Source organism: Nicotiana sylvestris, chromosome 10 (assembly GCF_000393655.2).
Source record: "Nicotiana sylvestris chromosome 10, ASM39365v2, whole genome shotgun sequence".
Taxonomy (NCBI): domain Eukaryota; kingdom Viridiplantae; phylum Streptophyta; class Magnoliopsida; order Solanales; family Solanaceae; genus Nicotiana; species Nicotiana sylvestris.
In genome coordinates, this window is record NC_091066.1 from 68,434,684 (window position 1) to 68,452,342 (window position 17,659).

Here is a 17,659-nt window from a genome sequence, read left to right on the forward strand (position 1 = left end):
AACCTGCAATTTCAGGTTGATTAGACCTCTAATTGACCACTGCTAAAGTTGTCGTTATACATTAAATATGTATTTCTCTTTAACTACACATCATTAACTCCTGCCATCTCCATAATTCTAAATCGTCAAAAATCCCTCTTCGCTTTCATTTGCTTTCTTCTCCAAAATTCTAACTCATCAATTCTCTCAAACCAGCGATCATGACAAACCCACAAAACAATCCTGGAACTCCACCACAACCCACTCCCTCTAATTCATCTACCCCTCCTCCACCTAGTATATCTCCCAAACCCAGGCTAAGAAGGGTGAAAATGCTTGCTCGAAAAATAGTAGCGTCTGGGGCTCTCAAAAAAAAATTAAATGAGAAATTAAAGGCTAGCCAAGTCCAAGAATCTGACTCCAACTCTGATTCTGAGTCATACAAATCCGCCAGTGAGGGGGGAGGACCTGGGTCTTCTGACTCTAAAAAGACTAAAGAATCTCATTCTAAGGTAAGTTCTTCTCTATTTAAAAATCTAGAAACTAGAGGTTTATTCTAGTTGGGCCTGTTAAGGATGTAGAATTACCTGAGTTACAAAGGAGTGGAGGTAAAAAGAATTCTGAAAAAGAAAAAGAGAGAGAGGGTGCATGTGGTGAAGAGAGGGGAAATGGGAAAATAGTGGTTGATCATTCACCCACTGTTGATTTATATGTGCCTTCTATATGTGGGGTTGAACAAGAAAAGGTATAAGAGAGTGGCAAGAAGTCAGGGGGAAGTGATTCTGGTGAAGCTGCTGAAGGGTTAGTTCATCTAAGCAAACAATGAGATGAACCTGGTTCATCTACTGAAGAGACCCTAGCTGACCTGTTGAAAAAGGTTGGGGCAAGTTATGATCCTAAGAAACGAAGAACTCCCACACCAAAAACCCCCAGTGCTCCTAAACCTTCCAAAAAAAGAAAGGCTTCATCCCAACAACTACTGAAATTTTATTGCCAAAGGGAAGAGCTACAAGAAGCAGGGTGAAGCAGAGTGAGAGTGATCTTCAAAAGGCTCTAGCTGAGAGTAAGAAGAAAAAGTTGGCTAAAGGAAAAGGGAAGGTTGCAGAGTCCTCAGAGGCTGTGGAGGTTGAGGAGATGGAACAGGTCCATCAGGAGGAACTTCAAATATTGGAGGTTCAGACCCCCAAGCCCAAAAAATCCAAAACTTCTTCCAAGAAGTCTTCCTCTGTGTCTGAGGCTGCTGAACCTTCATTAGCAAAGAGGACAAGGTCTGCAGTGAAAAATAAACAAGTAAGAATTTCTGAAGATGAGGAATGGAGTGGAGAGGAAGAAAAAGAAGATGATGAGTCTGATGGTGAATAAGACAAGCTTGCCATGTTTGGCAAAAGAAAGATTTTGAAGGGTAGACTGTTGAAAGACCTGGTGGAACCAGGAATGATGAGACTGATGGATGCCTTAGATGCTCAGGGGTGGAAGGACATGGTCCTTCAGATGGATGGTAGGCTAGTCAGGAATGAGATCATCGAGTTCATGGCAAATACAGAGGTTAAGGATGGCAAGGTTAACAACCTGGTGAAAGGAGTTCAAGTGTCCTTTGATGCAGAAAAACTGGGAGAGATCCTTGATATACCCTCTGAAGGGTTTGATGACTATACAAGGAAAAGGTGGCCTTGTCTGGACTCCTTTCCTACTGCCCTTGACATTACCAGGAGGTTCTGTGATGCTGAAGATGTGAATGAGGCTAGGGCTGTTCAGAAAAGTGAAATGAGGCCTCAGCACAAGGTCTTGTTTGAATTTGTCAATAAGTGCCTATTGCCCAAACAAGAGAGAAGGCATATTGCAAATTATATGGACCTAGTTCTTATGGAGTGCCTGGAAAGTGGAAGGAAAATTAATTTGTCTGCCTTCATCATCAAGTTACGGGACAGGGTTATCAATGGATCAAAGGCTCATGCTACCCCCTATGGCTTTATTCTGACTACGATTCTGGATAGGTGCAATGTGCCTTTGAAGAAGTGGGAAATGGCTTCAATCAAGGATCACTTTGGCATTAACACTCTGATTGCTTATGACTATTTGGTCAATGCCATCCCAAATGAACCTGGTTCTTCAAATAAGACTCTTGTCAACAGTAAAATCAAGGCTCTTGTTCAAGAATGTGAAGCCAAGGATGCCGATATAGCTAGGCTCAAGACTCATGTGGCAGAGGTGGAATTTGAGAGGGATGCTCTCAGAACTGAGCTTGCCAAGGTAAAGGGGAAGAATGGTGGAATTCTTCATAATATGCTGAATCTTCTCCAAGCCCAAAACCAACCCTCTAGCTCCCCCAAGCTTTAGGAATTCTAGATTTTGTCTCCTGAATCTGTCTAGTATCTTCAGTGACCCGAATTAGGGATATTTCTATCTTTTTGCTTATGGTTTAAAAGTTTTTGTTTTTTGGTTGTGGATTGTGGTAGCAACATATCCTCTATCAATGATATCTAATGTTTTTGCTCTTATTCTATGTTAATTTTTCCTTGATAGTTTAAATATGTTTGCTTGATTACTGATGATTAAACCATGATTGCACTTGCAGTTACGCCAGTGGCCATGAGTATTTATTAAAATCTAGGAATCACACTTTGTATGCAACTTTTCGATGATGCTAAAAGGGAGAAGAGATAGTGCTTTACATATTCTGAATTATGTGATATTTATAACCTAATTAACTTGGTCCTTGATGATAAGTGAATTTTCTAAACTTTGAATTAATGGTTCAGCTGAGTTCTTACAGGATCCAAGTAAGTAAAAAGCACAGAGTTTGTCATCATCAAAAAAGGGGAATTTGTTGGCCCAAGAACAGGTGAAGTTTTGAAGATTGACAAAAGAACTCAGACATGGACCAGGTCAGCTTGTGAAGCACAATCATGATCAACCTATACATGTGAGATGCACTTGAAAGAGATAAATCTAACTGATCAAGAAGCAATATCTCCTAATCTGATCGAAATGATTGCATATTGATAAGGAGAGAAAGACTCCTTACATGAAGAGAACATAGTTTAGGAAGAAAATAGTGTTAGAGTTTAAGATCACCATGAACTCTTCTACGATAGAAGAGTAGCAATTGAATCCAAGTCAAACTCTAATTACTAACCTATTAAATGTCAGTGTTGTTCTCTTTTACAGGTAATGCACATAAGCAGAAGTTAAACTTAAATTGAGAGCAAAAGAGCAAGGTGATTTTACAAGTAATTTATGTGTAATTTGAGTGTGCAATCTTGAAGCTACTTGAACGAGATAGAAGAACCAGCTCCATGTGTCTATCTTTTATTCTAGTTCAATTGTAGTAAATGATTTTATATTGTACCTTTCAGCTTTCATAGAAGCAATTGTATTAGGTACCTAGAGTGTTTAAGTTAGAGTTAACGTGAAGTTATCACAACAGTTGAGGCTGTTTGCCACAACGGGATTAGAGTTAATCCTTAGGTTTACAAAGAGTTTTGTAAATGCTGTTTTGGCTCAGTGATTTTAGTGGAAGTTGGGAAAATCCTACTGAGTAGTAGGTTGTAGTTTTTTCACCTTTTGAGCCAGGTGTTTTCCACGTAAAAATCTCCGTGTTCTTTATTTTCTGTATTTATTATTCCGCAAATAGTAGTAGTTGGAATACCTAGAAGAACCAGGTCCTTCTATAGTTCAGTTGAGCGAAAATTGGGTACCACACAAATTAACCCCCCCCCCTCTTGTGTGGTATTGACGCTTAAAATATCACATGTTATCGATGCAAAGACTTCATACAATGTATTGCTTGGAAGGCCTTGGATACATGAAAATAAGGTGGTTCCATCTACCTACCATTAATGTTTGAAATACTACGAAGGTGAAGTCGAGAAGAAGATAATTGCTGATGATGAGCCATTCACCGAGGCTGAGTCACACTTCATTGATGCAAAATTCTACTTGAAGAACCGCATTTTGAAGGAGCTAAAAGCTGATAATGTCATGAAAAGCAAGAATGACGAGGCTATTACTGAGGAGGTACAACCTAACTTGAATAAATCTTATAGAGGGGATATTGCATCTTATGGCAAGAAAGTAACTCATGCGCTCCAATATCTCCCTAAAAGGAAGAAATATGAAGGTGAATCATCTAATCTCCAAACTAACATTCTAAAGGAGTTAACTCTTCTGGTAAAACGAATTGAGGCAGTAAAGTTGTCCTCAAAGCCACTTGCAGGGTTTGTGGCCCAAAATCGTTTGCAGAATGTGGCACTCCCTACAAAGTGAACAGATGAAGGTTTTGATCCTAACGCTTACAGAATATTTGCAAATGCTGGAGACAATCCCAATGAGCCATCAAAGTTAGGGAAGCTCGAATCAGAAGCTGCGACGAGGCAACCACGTGAAGGTTTGGGATATAAGCAACCGTCACCAGTGCGCATCTTTATAAGAAGGGCGAGCAACAATTATATCACTGTAAAAGATGAATCTGCTGCTTCTAACAAGCCTTCTGTCTTTGATCGACTTGGAAAATCAACTGTGAGGACTTCCGTGTTTGAAAGATTGGGTCCATTAAAGAAAAGGAATAAGTTCTAGAGAAATTATCGAAATGCAATGACACTTTCTTCGCCCAAAATTCAGAAGATCTTTAAGGATTTCCAAAGTTTGGTTCCTTCTAGAATGAGGCGACAAACAAAAGTCATGGTTTTGTGTGATGAGCTTCTAAATGTGAAGCCATACATTGTGGTCTACCCTAAAGAACGTGATGAAGATGAAAAAGTGTGGGTTCTTTGTATCATTTTACTGCACAAGGCAAGCACGATGTTTCATCTATAATGGAAGATGACGAGAAATTGGATGATGTTTTAACATGTTATCACATATCCTTCAACAATGCGGACCCTCAAGAAGATGAAGATGCAAAAGATGCTCCACCAGAACTTGAAGAAAGGGTGAATGCAACGATTAATGCCTTAAAAGAAGTTAACCTTGGCATTGATGAAGAACCAAGACCCACATACCTAAGTGCTTTACTAGAATTTGATGAAGAAAGAACTTATATTGAGTTACTCAAGGAGTTTAGGGATGTCTTTGCTTGGAGTTACAAAGAAATGGTTGGCTTGAACCCTAAAGTAGAAGTCCATAACCTTGCAGTCAAGAAAGGCGCTCGTCCTGTTAAGCAAGCTCAAAGGCACTTTAGGCCGGACTTGGTTCCCCTGATTGAAACCGAAGTTAACAAACTCATTGAAGGATGGATTTATTCCGGAAGCTAAAAACCCAACATGGGTTTCAAGTATTGTCCCTGTAAGGAAGAAGAATGGCCAGATTCGAGTATGCGTTGACTTCAGGGATCTCAACAATGTGTGTCCCAAATATGAATTCCCACCTCCTATTCCAGACTGATGATCGGTGCTACTACTGGTTACGAGGCAATTTCTTTCATGGACGGTTCGTCGGGCTATAACCAAATTCGTATGGCACCAAAAGATAAAGAGCTTACTGCATTTCGCGCCCCAAGGATATTTATTGCTACAAAGTAATGCCTTTTGGCTTGAAAAATGCTAGTGCTACTTACCAAAGGGCTATGCAGAATATTTTTGACAATCTTCTCCACAAGAATGTCGAATGCTATGTTGACGACTTGGTGTTAAAATAAGAGAGAAGGGTGACCACTTGAAAGACTTGAGAATGGTATTTGAGTTGCTCTGGAGGTACCAAATTAGGATGAATCCATTGAAATGTGCCTTTGGAGTTACTTCTGAAAAGTTCCTTGGTTTCATTATCCGACATCGAGGGATCGAAATTGATCAAGCCAAAGTGGATGCCATTTTGAAAATGCCTGAGGCTCGGGATATTCATGAATTTGAAAAGTCTGCAAGGAAATCTAGCATACCTTAGAAGATTCATCTAAAAACTAGCTGGGAGATGCCAACCATTTAGTCACCTCATGAAGAAAGGCATTCCTTTCAAGTGGGACCAAGCTTGTACCAATGCCTTTGAAAGTATCAAAACCTACTTGATGAAGCCTCCAGTTTTAGTAGCCCCTATGCCCGGAAAGCCATTGATACTATACATTGCGGCGCAAGAAAGGTCTGTTGGAGCACTGTTGGCCCAAGAAAATAGTAAGGGAAAGAAAACTCTCTTTACAACTTGAACATGATGATGACACCAAATGAGCTGAATTATTCGCCAATTGAAGAGTTGTGTTTGGTGCTAGTCTTCTCAATGCAAAAGTTGAAGCACTACTTTCAAGCTCATGTTGTCTGTCTTGTTTTTAAAGCAAATCCTATCAAGTTCAAGATGTCAAAACATATTCTTAGTGATCGACTAGCGAGATGGTACCTCAAATTTCAATAATTTGAAATTTTGTACATCCCTCAAAAGGCTATAAAAGGACAAGAATTGGTAGACTTCTTGGAAGATCCCCCGATACCTGATGACTGGGATCTAACTGACGAACTACCTGATGAGGACGCAATGGTCATTGAAGTTCAACCTCCATGGAAGATGTACTTTAATAGTGCTGTGCATCGTGGATGAGCTGGTGCTGGCGTAGCATTCGTCACTTCCCAAGGTGAAGTCTTGCCCTACTCCTTCACCTTGACACAACTATTTTCTAACAATGTTGCTGAGTATCACGCATTAATACTCGGGCTTGAAATGGCTGTTGATATGAAGCAGTTGCAATTGCAAGTCTTTGGTAACTTCCAGTTAGTGGTCAATCAGCTTTTAGGTAGTTACGAGGTCAAGAAACCTGAACTACGCCCTTATCATAATTATGCTAAAAAAATTAATGGGGTGCGTCGTTGACGTGACTATTCAACATGTGTCAAGAAAAGAAAACAAGAAGGCTGAGGCTTTAGCTGCCCTAGCTTCATCATTAACCCTGCTTGATCAAGCGCAAGTTGTTGTCTGCCAAAAATGGGTAGTACCGCCACCAAATGATGCCGAAGGTGAAGAAAATGAACTCAAGCATTTTGTCGCTATTTCTGAAGCTGAGAAAGAATAATGGCAAAAACCTATTTTCGACTACTTAAGCTATGGGATACTTCCAGAAAATCCGAGGAGAAGGACTGACATCTGTTGTCGTGCACCTTGCTTCCTTTACTACAAATATACTCTATACATAAGGTCATTTGAGGGAGTACTCTTGCGATGCTTGGGGGAAGAAGAAGCACTCCAAGCTTTGCAAGAGGCATATTCTGGTGTTTGTAGATCACACTAGTCTGGACCAAAGCTCCACTTCCATATAAAAAGGATGGGATATTATTGTTCAACGATGGTAAATGATTGCTTGGACTATACTTGAAGATGCAAAGCTTGTCAATTCCATGCAAATTTTATTCATCAACCTCCTAAAGTGTTGCACCCGATTGTTGCATCCTGGCCATTTGATGCTTGGGGATTGGATGTTGTTGGACCACTGCCAAAGTCCTCTGGTGGGCACCTATACATCTTGGCTGCAACTGACTACTTCTCAAAATGGGTTGAAGCTATTGCTCTTAAGGAAGTAAAGAAGGAAAATGTTGCAAGTTTCATCCGAGTAAACATTATTTATCGGTTTGGCGTTCCCCGTTACATAATAACGGATAATGGAAAGCCATTTGACAATAGGTTGATGAACAAGATTTGTGATCTCTTTGGCTTTAAGCAATGCAACTCTTCTATGTACAATGATGCCGCCAATGGTCTAGCCAAGATATTCAACAAGACTCTATGCAACTTTTTAAATAAACTTGTCTCTAAATCCAAACAAGACTGGCATGACTATATGGAAGAAGCTCTGTAGGCATAGAGGACAACTCAGCGCATACCAACACAAGCGACCACTTATGCACTCGTTTATGGAGTCGAAGTTGTCTTACCACTCGAGCATCAAATACTTTATTACGATTAGCTATTCAATAAGGGATCACTGATGAAGAAAATGCTTGACTTCGATTAGAAGAGTTGGAGTCTCTTGGTGAGAAGAGATTGTGTCACGACCCAAATTCTCCCTCCGTGAATTGTCGTGATGACACCTAGTCTTTACGACTAAATAAGCCTAAAATTTGCAAAAATGAAATGAAAAACATAAAAGTTAACAACTAATAGTAACAAATAATTTAAATAAGCATTTGAGATGTTGCTCGGCATATAGAATAATCAACTCTCGAAATATACACAACTCTCCCAAGACCCGGAACACCGTAAATCACAAGCTTCTAAGAATTTCTAACTGTTCTATACATCATAATGTAAAGATATAAGGGAAGAATCGACATAAGGGATTAGAGGGGGACTCCGAGGTCTGCAGACGTGGGCAAATGTACCTTGAAGTCTCCTGAACAACGGCAATTGTACAACTAAACTTGAGGCTAGTAGGAGGTACATGGATTTGCACATGAAAAATATGTGTAGAAAAGGAATAAGTACACCACAATGATACCCAATAAGTTCCAAGCCTAACCTCGGTCGAGTAGTGACAAGGTCAGGTCAGGGCACTATTGGTATATATATATAAAATAAGATATAAAACGATAAAATAAAGACTGAAATTTAACAAGAAAGAATCACAGAAAGATAATGGTACAGTACCCAGAGATAACAACAGGGGATCTCTCGAGATACCGTCTCGTAGTCCCAAGCGTAAATGTGTAGGGGGATCTCCCGGAATACTATTTTGTAGTCCCAAAATTAATATGCAAGGGGATCTCCTAAAATACCGTTCCGTAGTCCCAAAGTAATTATGCAAGACAGTATCAAATCCTAAGGGGAGTTCCCCCACACAAGGTTAGGCAAGTCACTTACCTCGAACCAAGCTCAATCAATCGGTAACAATGCTTTTTCCACGAATATCCGACTCTGAATAGCCCAAATCTAGAAAAAAGCAATTCATATCATAAATACAACTGTAATAAACTAATTTAATTAATAAAATCAAAGCTAAAGCAAGAAATAAAAAAAATTACCTTAAAAAGTCTCCCTGGGCCCACGTCTCAGAATCTGGTAAAAGTCACAAATATGAACACCCATTCATTCACGAGTTCACTCGTACCAAAATTATCCAAATCCGATATCAAAATCCCAATCAAATCTCAAAGACCTAGTTGAAGAACTTCCAACTTTTTCCCACAAATCTCTCACCCAAATTCCTTAATTTAATGATGAAACCAACTATACATTTATGAAATACAACCAAAAACGAGTTAAGACTTATTAACCCAAAGTTCTCTCTAAAATATCCTTGAATTATTGCCTTAATCTGAGCTCTCAAAGTCCCAAATTGAAAATGGGATAAAACCCTCGACTTAGCCCTTTTTTCTGCCAGTGATCTCGCTTCTACGAGGGGTCCACCTCATCTGCGGTTCCGCACCTACGAAAAAATCATCACAGGTGCGGACTTAACTTAAGTCCAAGATTTTGCATCTGCGTAAGGTGGGTCATATCTGCGCACCCGCTCCTACGGATACATGTCCGCTTCTGTGATTCCCACGTTCCAGGACTTTTGCTTCTGCGCTCCACCTTCCGCGGATGCGACTCTGCTTCTGTGGTCCTTCTCTCGCACCTGCGCCCCACAGACCAAACTTCTCCAACCGTACTTGTGTCTATTGGATAGCTTCTGTGGGCTCGCATATGCGGTCAATCTTGCGTAGGTGCGATTACACTAGGTTCAACGACTTCAGCCATTCTCCCAAAACCAAATTTGATCTGTTAACCATCTGAATCCACCCGAAGGCCCCCTGGACCTCAACTAAATGTACCAACAAGTCCTAAAACACCAAACGAACTTAGTCGAGCCCTCAAATCAAATCAAACAATGCTAAAATCACGAATCACCCTCCAATCCAAACTTAATGAACTTGAAACTTTCAATTTCCACAACTGATGTCGAAACCTATCAAACCACGTTCGATTGACCCCAAATTTTGCAAACAAGTCATATTCAAAATCACGGACCTACTCCAACTTTCGAAATCGAAATCCAACCTCGGTATCAAAAAGTCCACTACCGGTCAAAATCTCCAAAAATTTGACTTTCGCCATTTCAAACCTAAATTAGCTACAGACCTTTAAAATACAATCTGAACATGCCCCTAAGTCCAAAATTATCCCACAGAGCTAACGAAATTGATGGAACTCCATTCCGGAGTCGTCTTCACTCAATTTTGACTACGGTCAAAATCCTAAGACTTAAGCTTCCATTTTAGGGACTAAGTGTCCCAAAACACTCCGAAACCAAAACAAAACCTTCCGGCAAGTCACATAAGCTGAAACAGATACAAGGAAGGCAGTAATTAGGGGGTAGGGGATATAGCTCTCAAAATGACTGACCAGGTCGTTACATCCTTCCTTTTGTAAAATAACCATTCATCCTCGAACGAGCATAGAGACATACCTGAGTGGTAAAAAGATAAGGATAATGACTGCGCATATCGTGCTCGGTCTCCTCAATCGGCTGACCCCTCCACTGAACCTTTACTGAAGAAATGTTCTTTGACCTCAATTTCGAACCTGCCTATTCAAAATAGCCACTGGCTCCTCAACATAAGATAGATCCTTATCCAATATCGCAAACCTTCTAATCCGCATAACTCTTCTATCTGGACTGGTTTGTGGAAGACTATCCTGAATCACCTTAACATTCTCCAAAGCATCCTGAACTACAATAATCTAGCGGCTCGAACTAACCCACTGGAGATCGACATCGCCTACCATACAAAGCCTCATACGATGCCATCTGAATCCTGGACTGATAATTGTTGGGTTAGGCAAACTCCGCAAGGGGCAAGAACTGATCCCAAGAACCTCCAAACTCCATGACACATGCATGGAGCATATCCTCTAGTATCTGAATAGTGCGCTCGGATTGCCCGTCCATTTGAGGATGAAATGCCTTGCTCAGCTCCACCCGAGTACCTAACTCATGTTGTACGACCCTCCAGAATTGTGATGTAAATTGTGTACCCCGATCAGAGATGATAGATACCGACACGTAATGAAGTCTGACAATCTCGCAGATATAAACTCGAGCCAGCTGCTCAGAAAAATAAGTAGTCATCACATGAATGAAATGAGCTGACTTGGTTAGCCTATCCACAATCACCCAAACTGCATCAAACTTCCACTGAGTCCGTGGGAGTCCAACAACTAAATCTATAGTGATCCGCTCCTATTTTTACTTCAGAATCTCTAACTTTTGAAGCAATCCACTCGGTTGCTAATGATCATACTTCACCTGCTAACAATTTAGACACCGAGATACATATTCCACTATGTCCTTCTTCATTCTACGCCACCAATAATGCTGCCTCAAGTCCTGATACATCTTCGTGGCACCCGGATGAATGGAGTACCGTGAGCTATGAGCCTCCTAAAGAATAAACTCACGCAATCTGTCTACATTGGCACACATAGCCTGCCCTACATCCTCAATGCACAATCATCACCAATAGTGACCTCCTTAGAATCACCGTGTTGAACCGTGTCCTTAAGGACAATTAGATGGAGGTCATCATACTGACGCTCCCTAATATGATCATAAAGAGAAGACTGGGAGACCACACAAGCCAAAACTTGGCTTGGCTCAGAAATATCCAATCTGACAAACTGGTTGGCTAGGGCTAGAACATCCAATGCAAATGGCCTCTATGATGATGGTAAATATGCTAAGCTCCCCAAACTCTCTGCCTGCGACTCAAGGCATCGGCCACCACATTGGCCTTCCCGGGATGGTACAGAATAGTGATATCATAATCCTTAAGCAGATTTAACCACCTCCACTAATGCAAGTTAATATCCTTCTGCTTGAATAGATGCTGCAAATTCTGGTGATCAGCGTAGATCTCATAAGGGACACTGTATAAATAGTGCCTCCAAATCTTCAAGGCATGAGCAATAGCTGCTAACTCAAGGTCGTGGATATGATAGTTCTTTTCATGCACCTTCAACTGTCTGGACGTGTAGGCAATCACCCTACAATCCTGCATCAACACCGCGCTGAGAACAACTCGCTACGCATCACAATAAATAGTATAAGACCCCGAACCTATAGGCAATATCAGTCCTGGGGCTGTGGTCAAAGCTGTCTTGAACTTTTGAAAGCTCTCTTCGCACTCGTTTGTCCACCTGAACGGAGTACCCTTCTGGATCAGCCTAGTCATAGGTGCTGCAATATATAAGAATCCCTTAACAAATCGACAGTAATATCCCGCCAAACCAAGAAATCTCTGAATCTCTGTAGCTAAGGACGGTCTGGATCAACTCTGTACCGCTTCCACCTTCTTTGGATCCATCTTAATCCCCTCACTCGACACTACGTGACCCAAAAATGCCACAGAATCTAGCCAGAACTCACACTTTGAGAATCTCGCATATAACTTCTTTTCTCTCAAGGTCTGAAGTACGGTCCTCAGGTGCTGCTCATGATCCTCCCGACTCTAGGAGTGCACGAGAATGTCGTCAATAAATACAATGACAAATGAGTCAAGATAAGGCCTAAATACACTGTGCAATAAATGCATAAAAGCTGCAGGGGCGTTGGTCAGCCCAAATGACATCAGAAGGAACTCATAACGACCATACCGAGTCCTGAAAGAAGTCTTCAGGATATCTGGCTCCCGAATCTTCAACTGATGATAACCTGAATGCAAGTCAATCTTGGAAAACACTCTAGCACCCTGTAACTGATCAAATAGGTCACCAATACGAGGCAAAGGGTACCTATTCTTCATTGTAAATTTGTACAACTGGCAATAATCAATGCACATACACATAGAACCATCCTTTTTCTTCACAAACAAGATAGGAGCACCTCAAGGTGATATACTAGGCTGAATGAAGCCCTTATCAAGCAATTCCAATAACTTCTCCTTCAACTCCTTCAACTCAGGAGGAGCCATACAGTATGAAGGAGTAGAGACGGGCTGAGTGCCTGGCAACAAATCAATACCAAAATCAATATCTCTGTTGGGTGGCATGCCCAGAAGATCAGCTGGAAACACATCAGGGAAATCTCTCACTACTGCGATTGACTCAACTGTAGGGGTATCAATACTGACATCTCTCACATAAGCTAGATATGTGTCACACCCCTTCTCAACTATTCGTTGAGATTTAAGAAATGAAATAACTCTGTTGGGAGTGTAATCTAAGGTACCACTCCACTCTAATCGTGGTAAATTTGGCATAACCAATCATGGTCTTGGCGTGACAATCAACAATGGCATAATGGGGCGACAACCATTCCATGCCCAAGATAATATCAAAATCTACCATACTGAGCAATAACAAATTGGCTTTGGTCTCAAAACCACTAATAGCAACCAAATACGACTGAGACACATGGTCAACAACAATAGAATCTCCTATAGGTGTAGACACATAAATGGGAGAACTCAAAGAATTACAAGATACGCCCAAATACGAGGCAAAATAAGATGACACATAGGAATATGTAGAACCTAGATCAAATAATACCGACGCATCTCTATGACAGACCGGGACAATACCTGTAATGGAAGAATCGGAAGCAAATGCCTCAATACGAGCAGGAGGGGCATAGTATCTGGCTTGGCCTCCCCCTCTAGGGTGACCTCTACCTCCCCGACCTCCACCTCAAGCTGGCTGAGCAGGTGAAGTGGTAGTTGGTGTTGTAATCATCGCCTGGGGACCGTGTAGAGCACGCTGTGGCTGAGAAGTCTATGGAGGTTCACCCCTCCTAAGTTTGGGACAATCCCTTACCATATGGCGAGTGTCTCCACACTCAAAACAAGGTCTAGGAGGGCGTGATTGTTGTGGCTAGCTCAAGATAGGTCTACTGGACTGACCGCTAAAAGCACCCCATGTAGGAGGCACACTAGATACTAGCAGTGCATAATAAGGTTCTTGGGGCCTAAGAATAGCCGGAATACCACTGGCTGCTGGAAGAGCTGAATGAATGGGGCGACTCACATAGCCCCTACCATGTTGAACTGCAGCTGGGGCACGAGCACCAGAATAATGGCGAGACTCTCGAGACCTCTTGGCCTCTCTCTCCCGAGCAAGCATGCCATCCACTCTCCTAGCAATACTCTCCACATGCTGGTACGAAATATCCATCTCTAACTCCCGGGCCATGCTAGTCTTGATGCTGGGATGGAGCCCCTAAATAAACCGATGAACCCTCTCTCAAACTGTAGAAACCAAGGCCGGTGTATGTCTAGCCAAATCACTGAAAGGAACTGCATACTCTGACATAGTCATAGCACCCTGATGCAACTGCTCAAACTTGGCACGCCATGCTTCCCTAAGGTTCTGGGGAACATACTCCCTTAAAAATATATCCGAGAACTGAGTCCATGTAAGGGAAGCTACCTCAGTCGAACTGTCCAACTCATAAGCATGCCACCACTGATAGGTTGCTCCTCGAAGCTAAAATGTAGTGAAAGAAACCCCATTCGACTCTGCTATGCCCATAATACAGAGGATTCGGTGGCACTCCTCCAGAAATCCCTGAGCATCCTCTGACGCTATGCCACTGAATGTGTGAGGGTGGTACTTCTTGTACTTCTCGAGTCTACACTGCACCTCCTCTTAAACTGCTGCCCTACCATCAGGCTGAACTGGGGCTACAGGTGGCACCGATAGAACCTCTAGAATATGATCAACCTGGACTCGCTGCTCTGGGGTGCGGACAGCGGGAGTCTGTCCTCTTCTCCCGTCTTGAGATGTGGCGGGGCAAAGGGAATCAACCCTGCATGAGCTAGAGTACCGAACACACTTAGGAACTGCGCAAGGGTCTCTTGAAGAGCTAGTGTAGTAGTAGTAGTAGGCGTCTTAGGTGTGTGAGCTCCAAGTAGAGCTGCCGGTGGCTCCTCTGTAGCAGCTCGCTCGGGTGCTCTGGCTACACCACGTGGGCGTCCTCGTCCTCTACCCTGGCCCCGGCCTCTAGCGGCTCTAGTAGGGGGTGCGGGTGCCTGATCATCTCCGGTTTCATGTCTCCTCACCATCTGTGAGAGAATAGAAGACATAAGTTTAGAATTTCGAAGTCAACAATTTTGCACGCCAAGGAATCAAAAGAAGTGAAATTTTCCTAACAACTCCATAGCCCCCCGAAGATAAGTACAGATATCGGCGTACCGATTCGTGAGACTCTAATAAACCAGCTTGTTACATACGACACCTATGGACCTAGAGCTCTGATACCAACTTGTCATGACCTAAATTCTCCCTCCGTGAATTGTCGTGATGGCACCTAGTCTCTACGACTAAGTAAGCCTAAAATTTCCATAAATGATATAAAAACCATAAAAGTTAACTACTAATAGTAACAGATAATTGAAATAAGCATTTGAGATGTCACTCGGCATATACAACAATAAACTCTCGAAATATATACAACTCTCCCAAGACCCGGGATACCGTAAGTCACAAGTTTCTAAGAATTTCTAATTATTCTATACATCAGTGTCTAAAGAAATAAGGGAAGAATCGACATAAGGGGATAGAGGGGGACTCTGAGGTTTGCGGACGCAGGCAGATGCACCTTGAAGTCTCCTGAACAGCAGCAACCGTGCAACTAAACTCGAGGTTGTAGAACATACTTGGATCTGCACAAGAAAAACATGTGCAGAAGAGACATGAGTACACCACAACAGTACCCAGTAAGTGTCAAACCTAACCTCGATCGAGTAGTGACGAGGTCAGGTTAGGGCCCTACCGGCATATATATATATATATAATAAGACGAAAAATGATATCGCGATAAAATAAAGACTGATATTTTTAACAAGAAGGAATCACAGAAAGTAAATGGTACACTACATAGAGATAACAACAGGGGATTTCCCGAGATACCATCTTGTAGTCCTAAACGTAAATATGCAGGGGGGGTCTCCCAGAATACCGTTCCATAGTCCCAAAATAAATATGCAGGGGGATCTCCCGGAATACTATTCTATAGTCCCAAAGTAAATATATAAGACAGGGGATCTCCCGAGATACCGTTCCATAGTCCCAAAGTAAATATGTAGGGAGATCTCCCAGAATACCGTTCCGTAGTCCCAAAGTAAATATGAAGCTCAAACAGTGGAATAATAGTTGCAGCAAGAAAAACCTACAATTTAGACTTAGTAAGAGTCAAGGAAAAGTAGGAAATTCACTAAACATGTTGTACAGAGTTCAAATAAGCAATTAAGGCACTTAGACAAGCTATTCTAAGCTAAACAGGATACTACACATGCTGCTATAACTCAAATAAGAAGAAAACAGGCTATTACTCAGTGGAAATCGGGTTTTTACAACAATTAGCCCATGTACATACTCATCACCTCACGTACACAACACTCACATATCATAATAGTATCAAATCCTGGGGGTGTTCCCCCATACAAGGTTAGGCAAGCCACTTACCTCGAATCAAGCTCAATCAATCGGTAACAATGCTTTTTCCACGAATATCCGACTCCGAATGGCCCAAATCTAGACAAAAGCAATTACATATCGTAAATACAACTGTAATAAACTAATTTAATTAATAAAATCAAAGCTAAAGCAAGAAATTAAAAAATTGCCCTAAAAAGTCTCCCTGGGCCCACGTCTCAGAATCTGGTAAAAGTCACAATTATGAACACACATTCACTCACGAGTTCACTCGTACAAAAATTATCCAAATTCGATATCAAAATCCCAATCAAATCTCAAAAACATAGTTGAAGAACTTCCAACCTTTTCCCCCAAATATCTCACCCAAAATCCTTAATTATAATTATAAAATCAACTATAGATTAATGGAATACAACCAAAACTGAGTTAAGAATCATTACCCCAAAGTTCTCTCTGGAAAATCCCTGAATTATTTCCTAAATCCGAGTTCTCAAAGTCCAAATTGAAAATGGGATAAAACCCTCAACTTATCCTTTTTTCTGCCTAAGATCTCACTTCTGCGAGGGGTCCACCGCATTTGCGGTACCACACCTGCGAAAAAACCATTACAGGTACAGACTTAACTTAAGACCGAGATTCCGCATCTGCGCGAGGTGGACCTCATCTACGCACTGGCTTATGTGGATACATGTCCGCTTCTGCGATTCCCATGCTCTAGGACTTCCGCTTCTATGCTCCACCTTCCGCAGAAGCGACTCCGCTTCTGCGGTCCTTCTCTCGCACCTGTGCCCACAGACCAAACTTCTCCAATTGCACCTACGTCTATTGGCTCGCACCTGCTTTCAATCTTGCATAGGTGCGACTACACGAGGTGCAACAACTTCAGCCATTCTCCCAAAACCAAATTTGATCAATTAACCATCCGGAATCCACCTGAGGCCCCCGAGACCTCAACTAAATATACCAACAATTCCAAAAATACCATACGAATTTAGTCGATCCATCAAATCACATCAAACAATACTAAAATAATGAATCACCTCCAATCCAAACTTGATGAACTTGAAATTTCTAATTTCTACAACTGATGCTGAAACCTATCAAACCACACGTCCGATTGACCCCAAATTTCGTACACATGTCATATTCATCATCACGTACCTACTCTAACTTTCGGAATTGAAATCTGACCCTGATATCAAAAAGTCTACTACCGGTCAAAATCTCCAAACATTCGACTTTCGCCATTTCAAGCCTAAATTAGCTACAGACCTCCAAAACACAACCCGAACACGCCACTAAGTCCAAAATCACCCAACAAAGCTAACGAAATTGCAGAACTCCATTCAGGAGTCGT

At 41.7% G+C, this 17,659-nt stretch overlaps 1 protein-coding gene across 1 annotated transcript; it reads left to right on the forward strand.

Annotated features, from left to right (window-relative positions):
- Positions 1 to 200: 200 nt before the first annotated feature.
- On the forward strand, positions 201 to 1,341 carry LOC138879471 (protein gar2-like). The gene is made up of 3 exons (XM_070159083.1): positions 201 to 491; positions 554 to 724; positions 979 to 1,341. Exons 1-3 carry the CDS (start codon positions 201 to 203, stop codon positions 1,339 to 1,341), a joined length of 825 nt encoding a protein of 274 aa, XP_070015184.1.
- Positions 1,342 to 17,659: the final 16,318 nt, after the last annotated feature.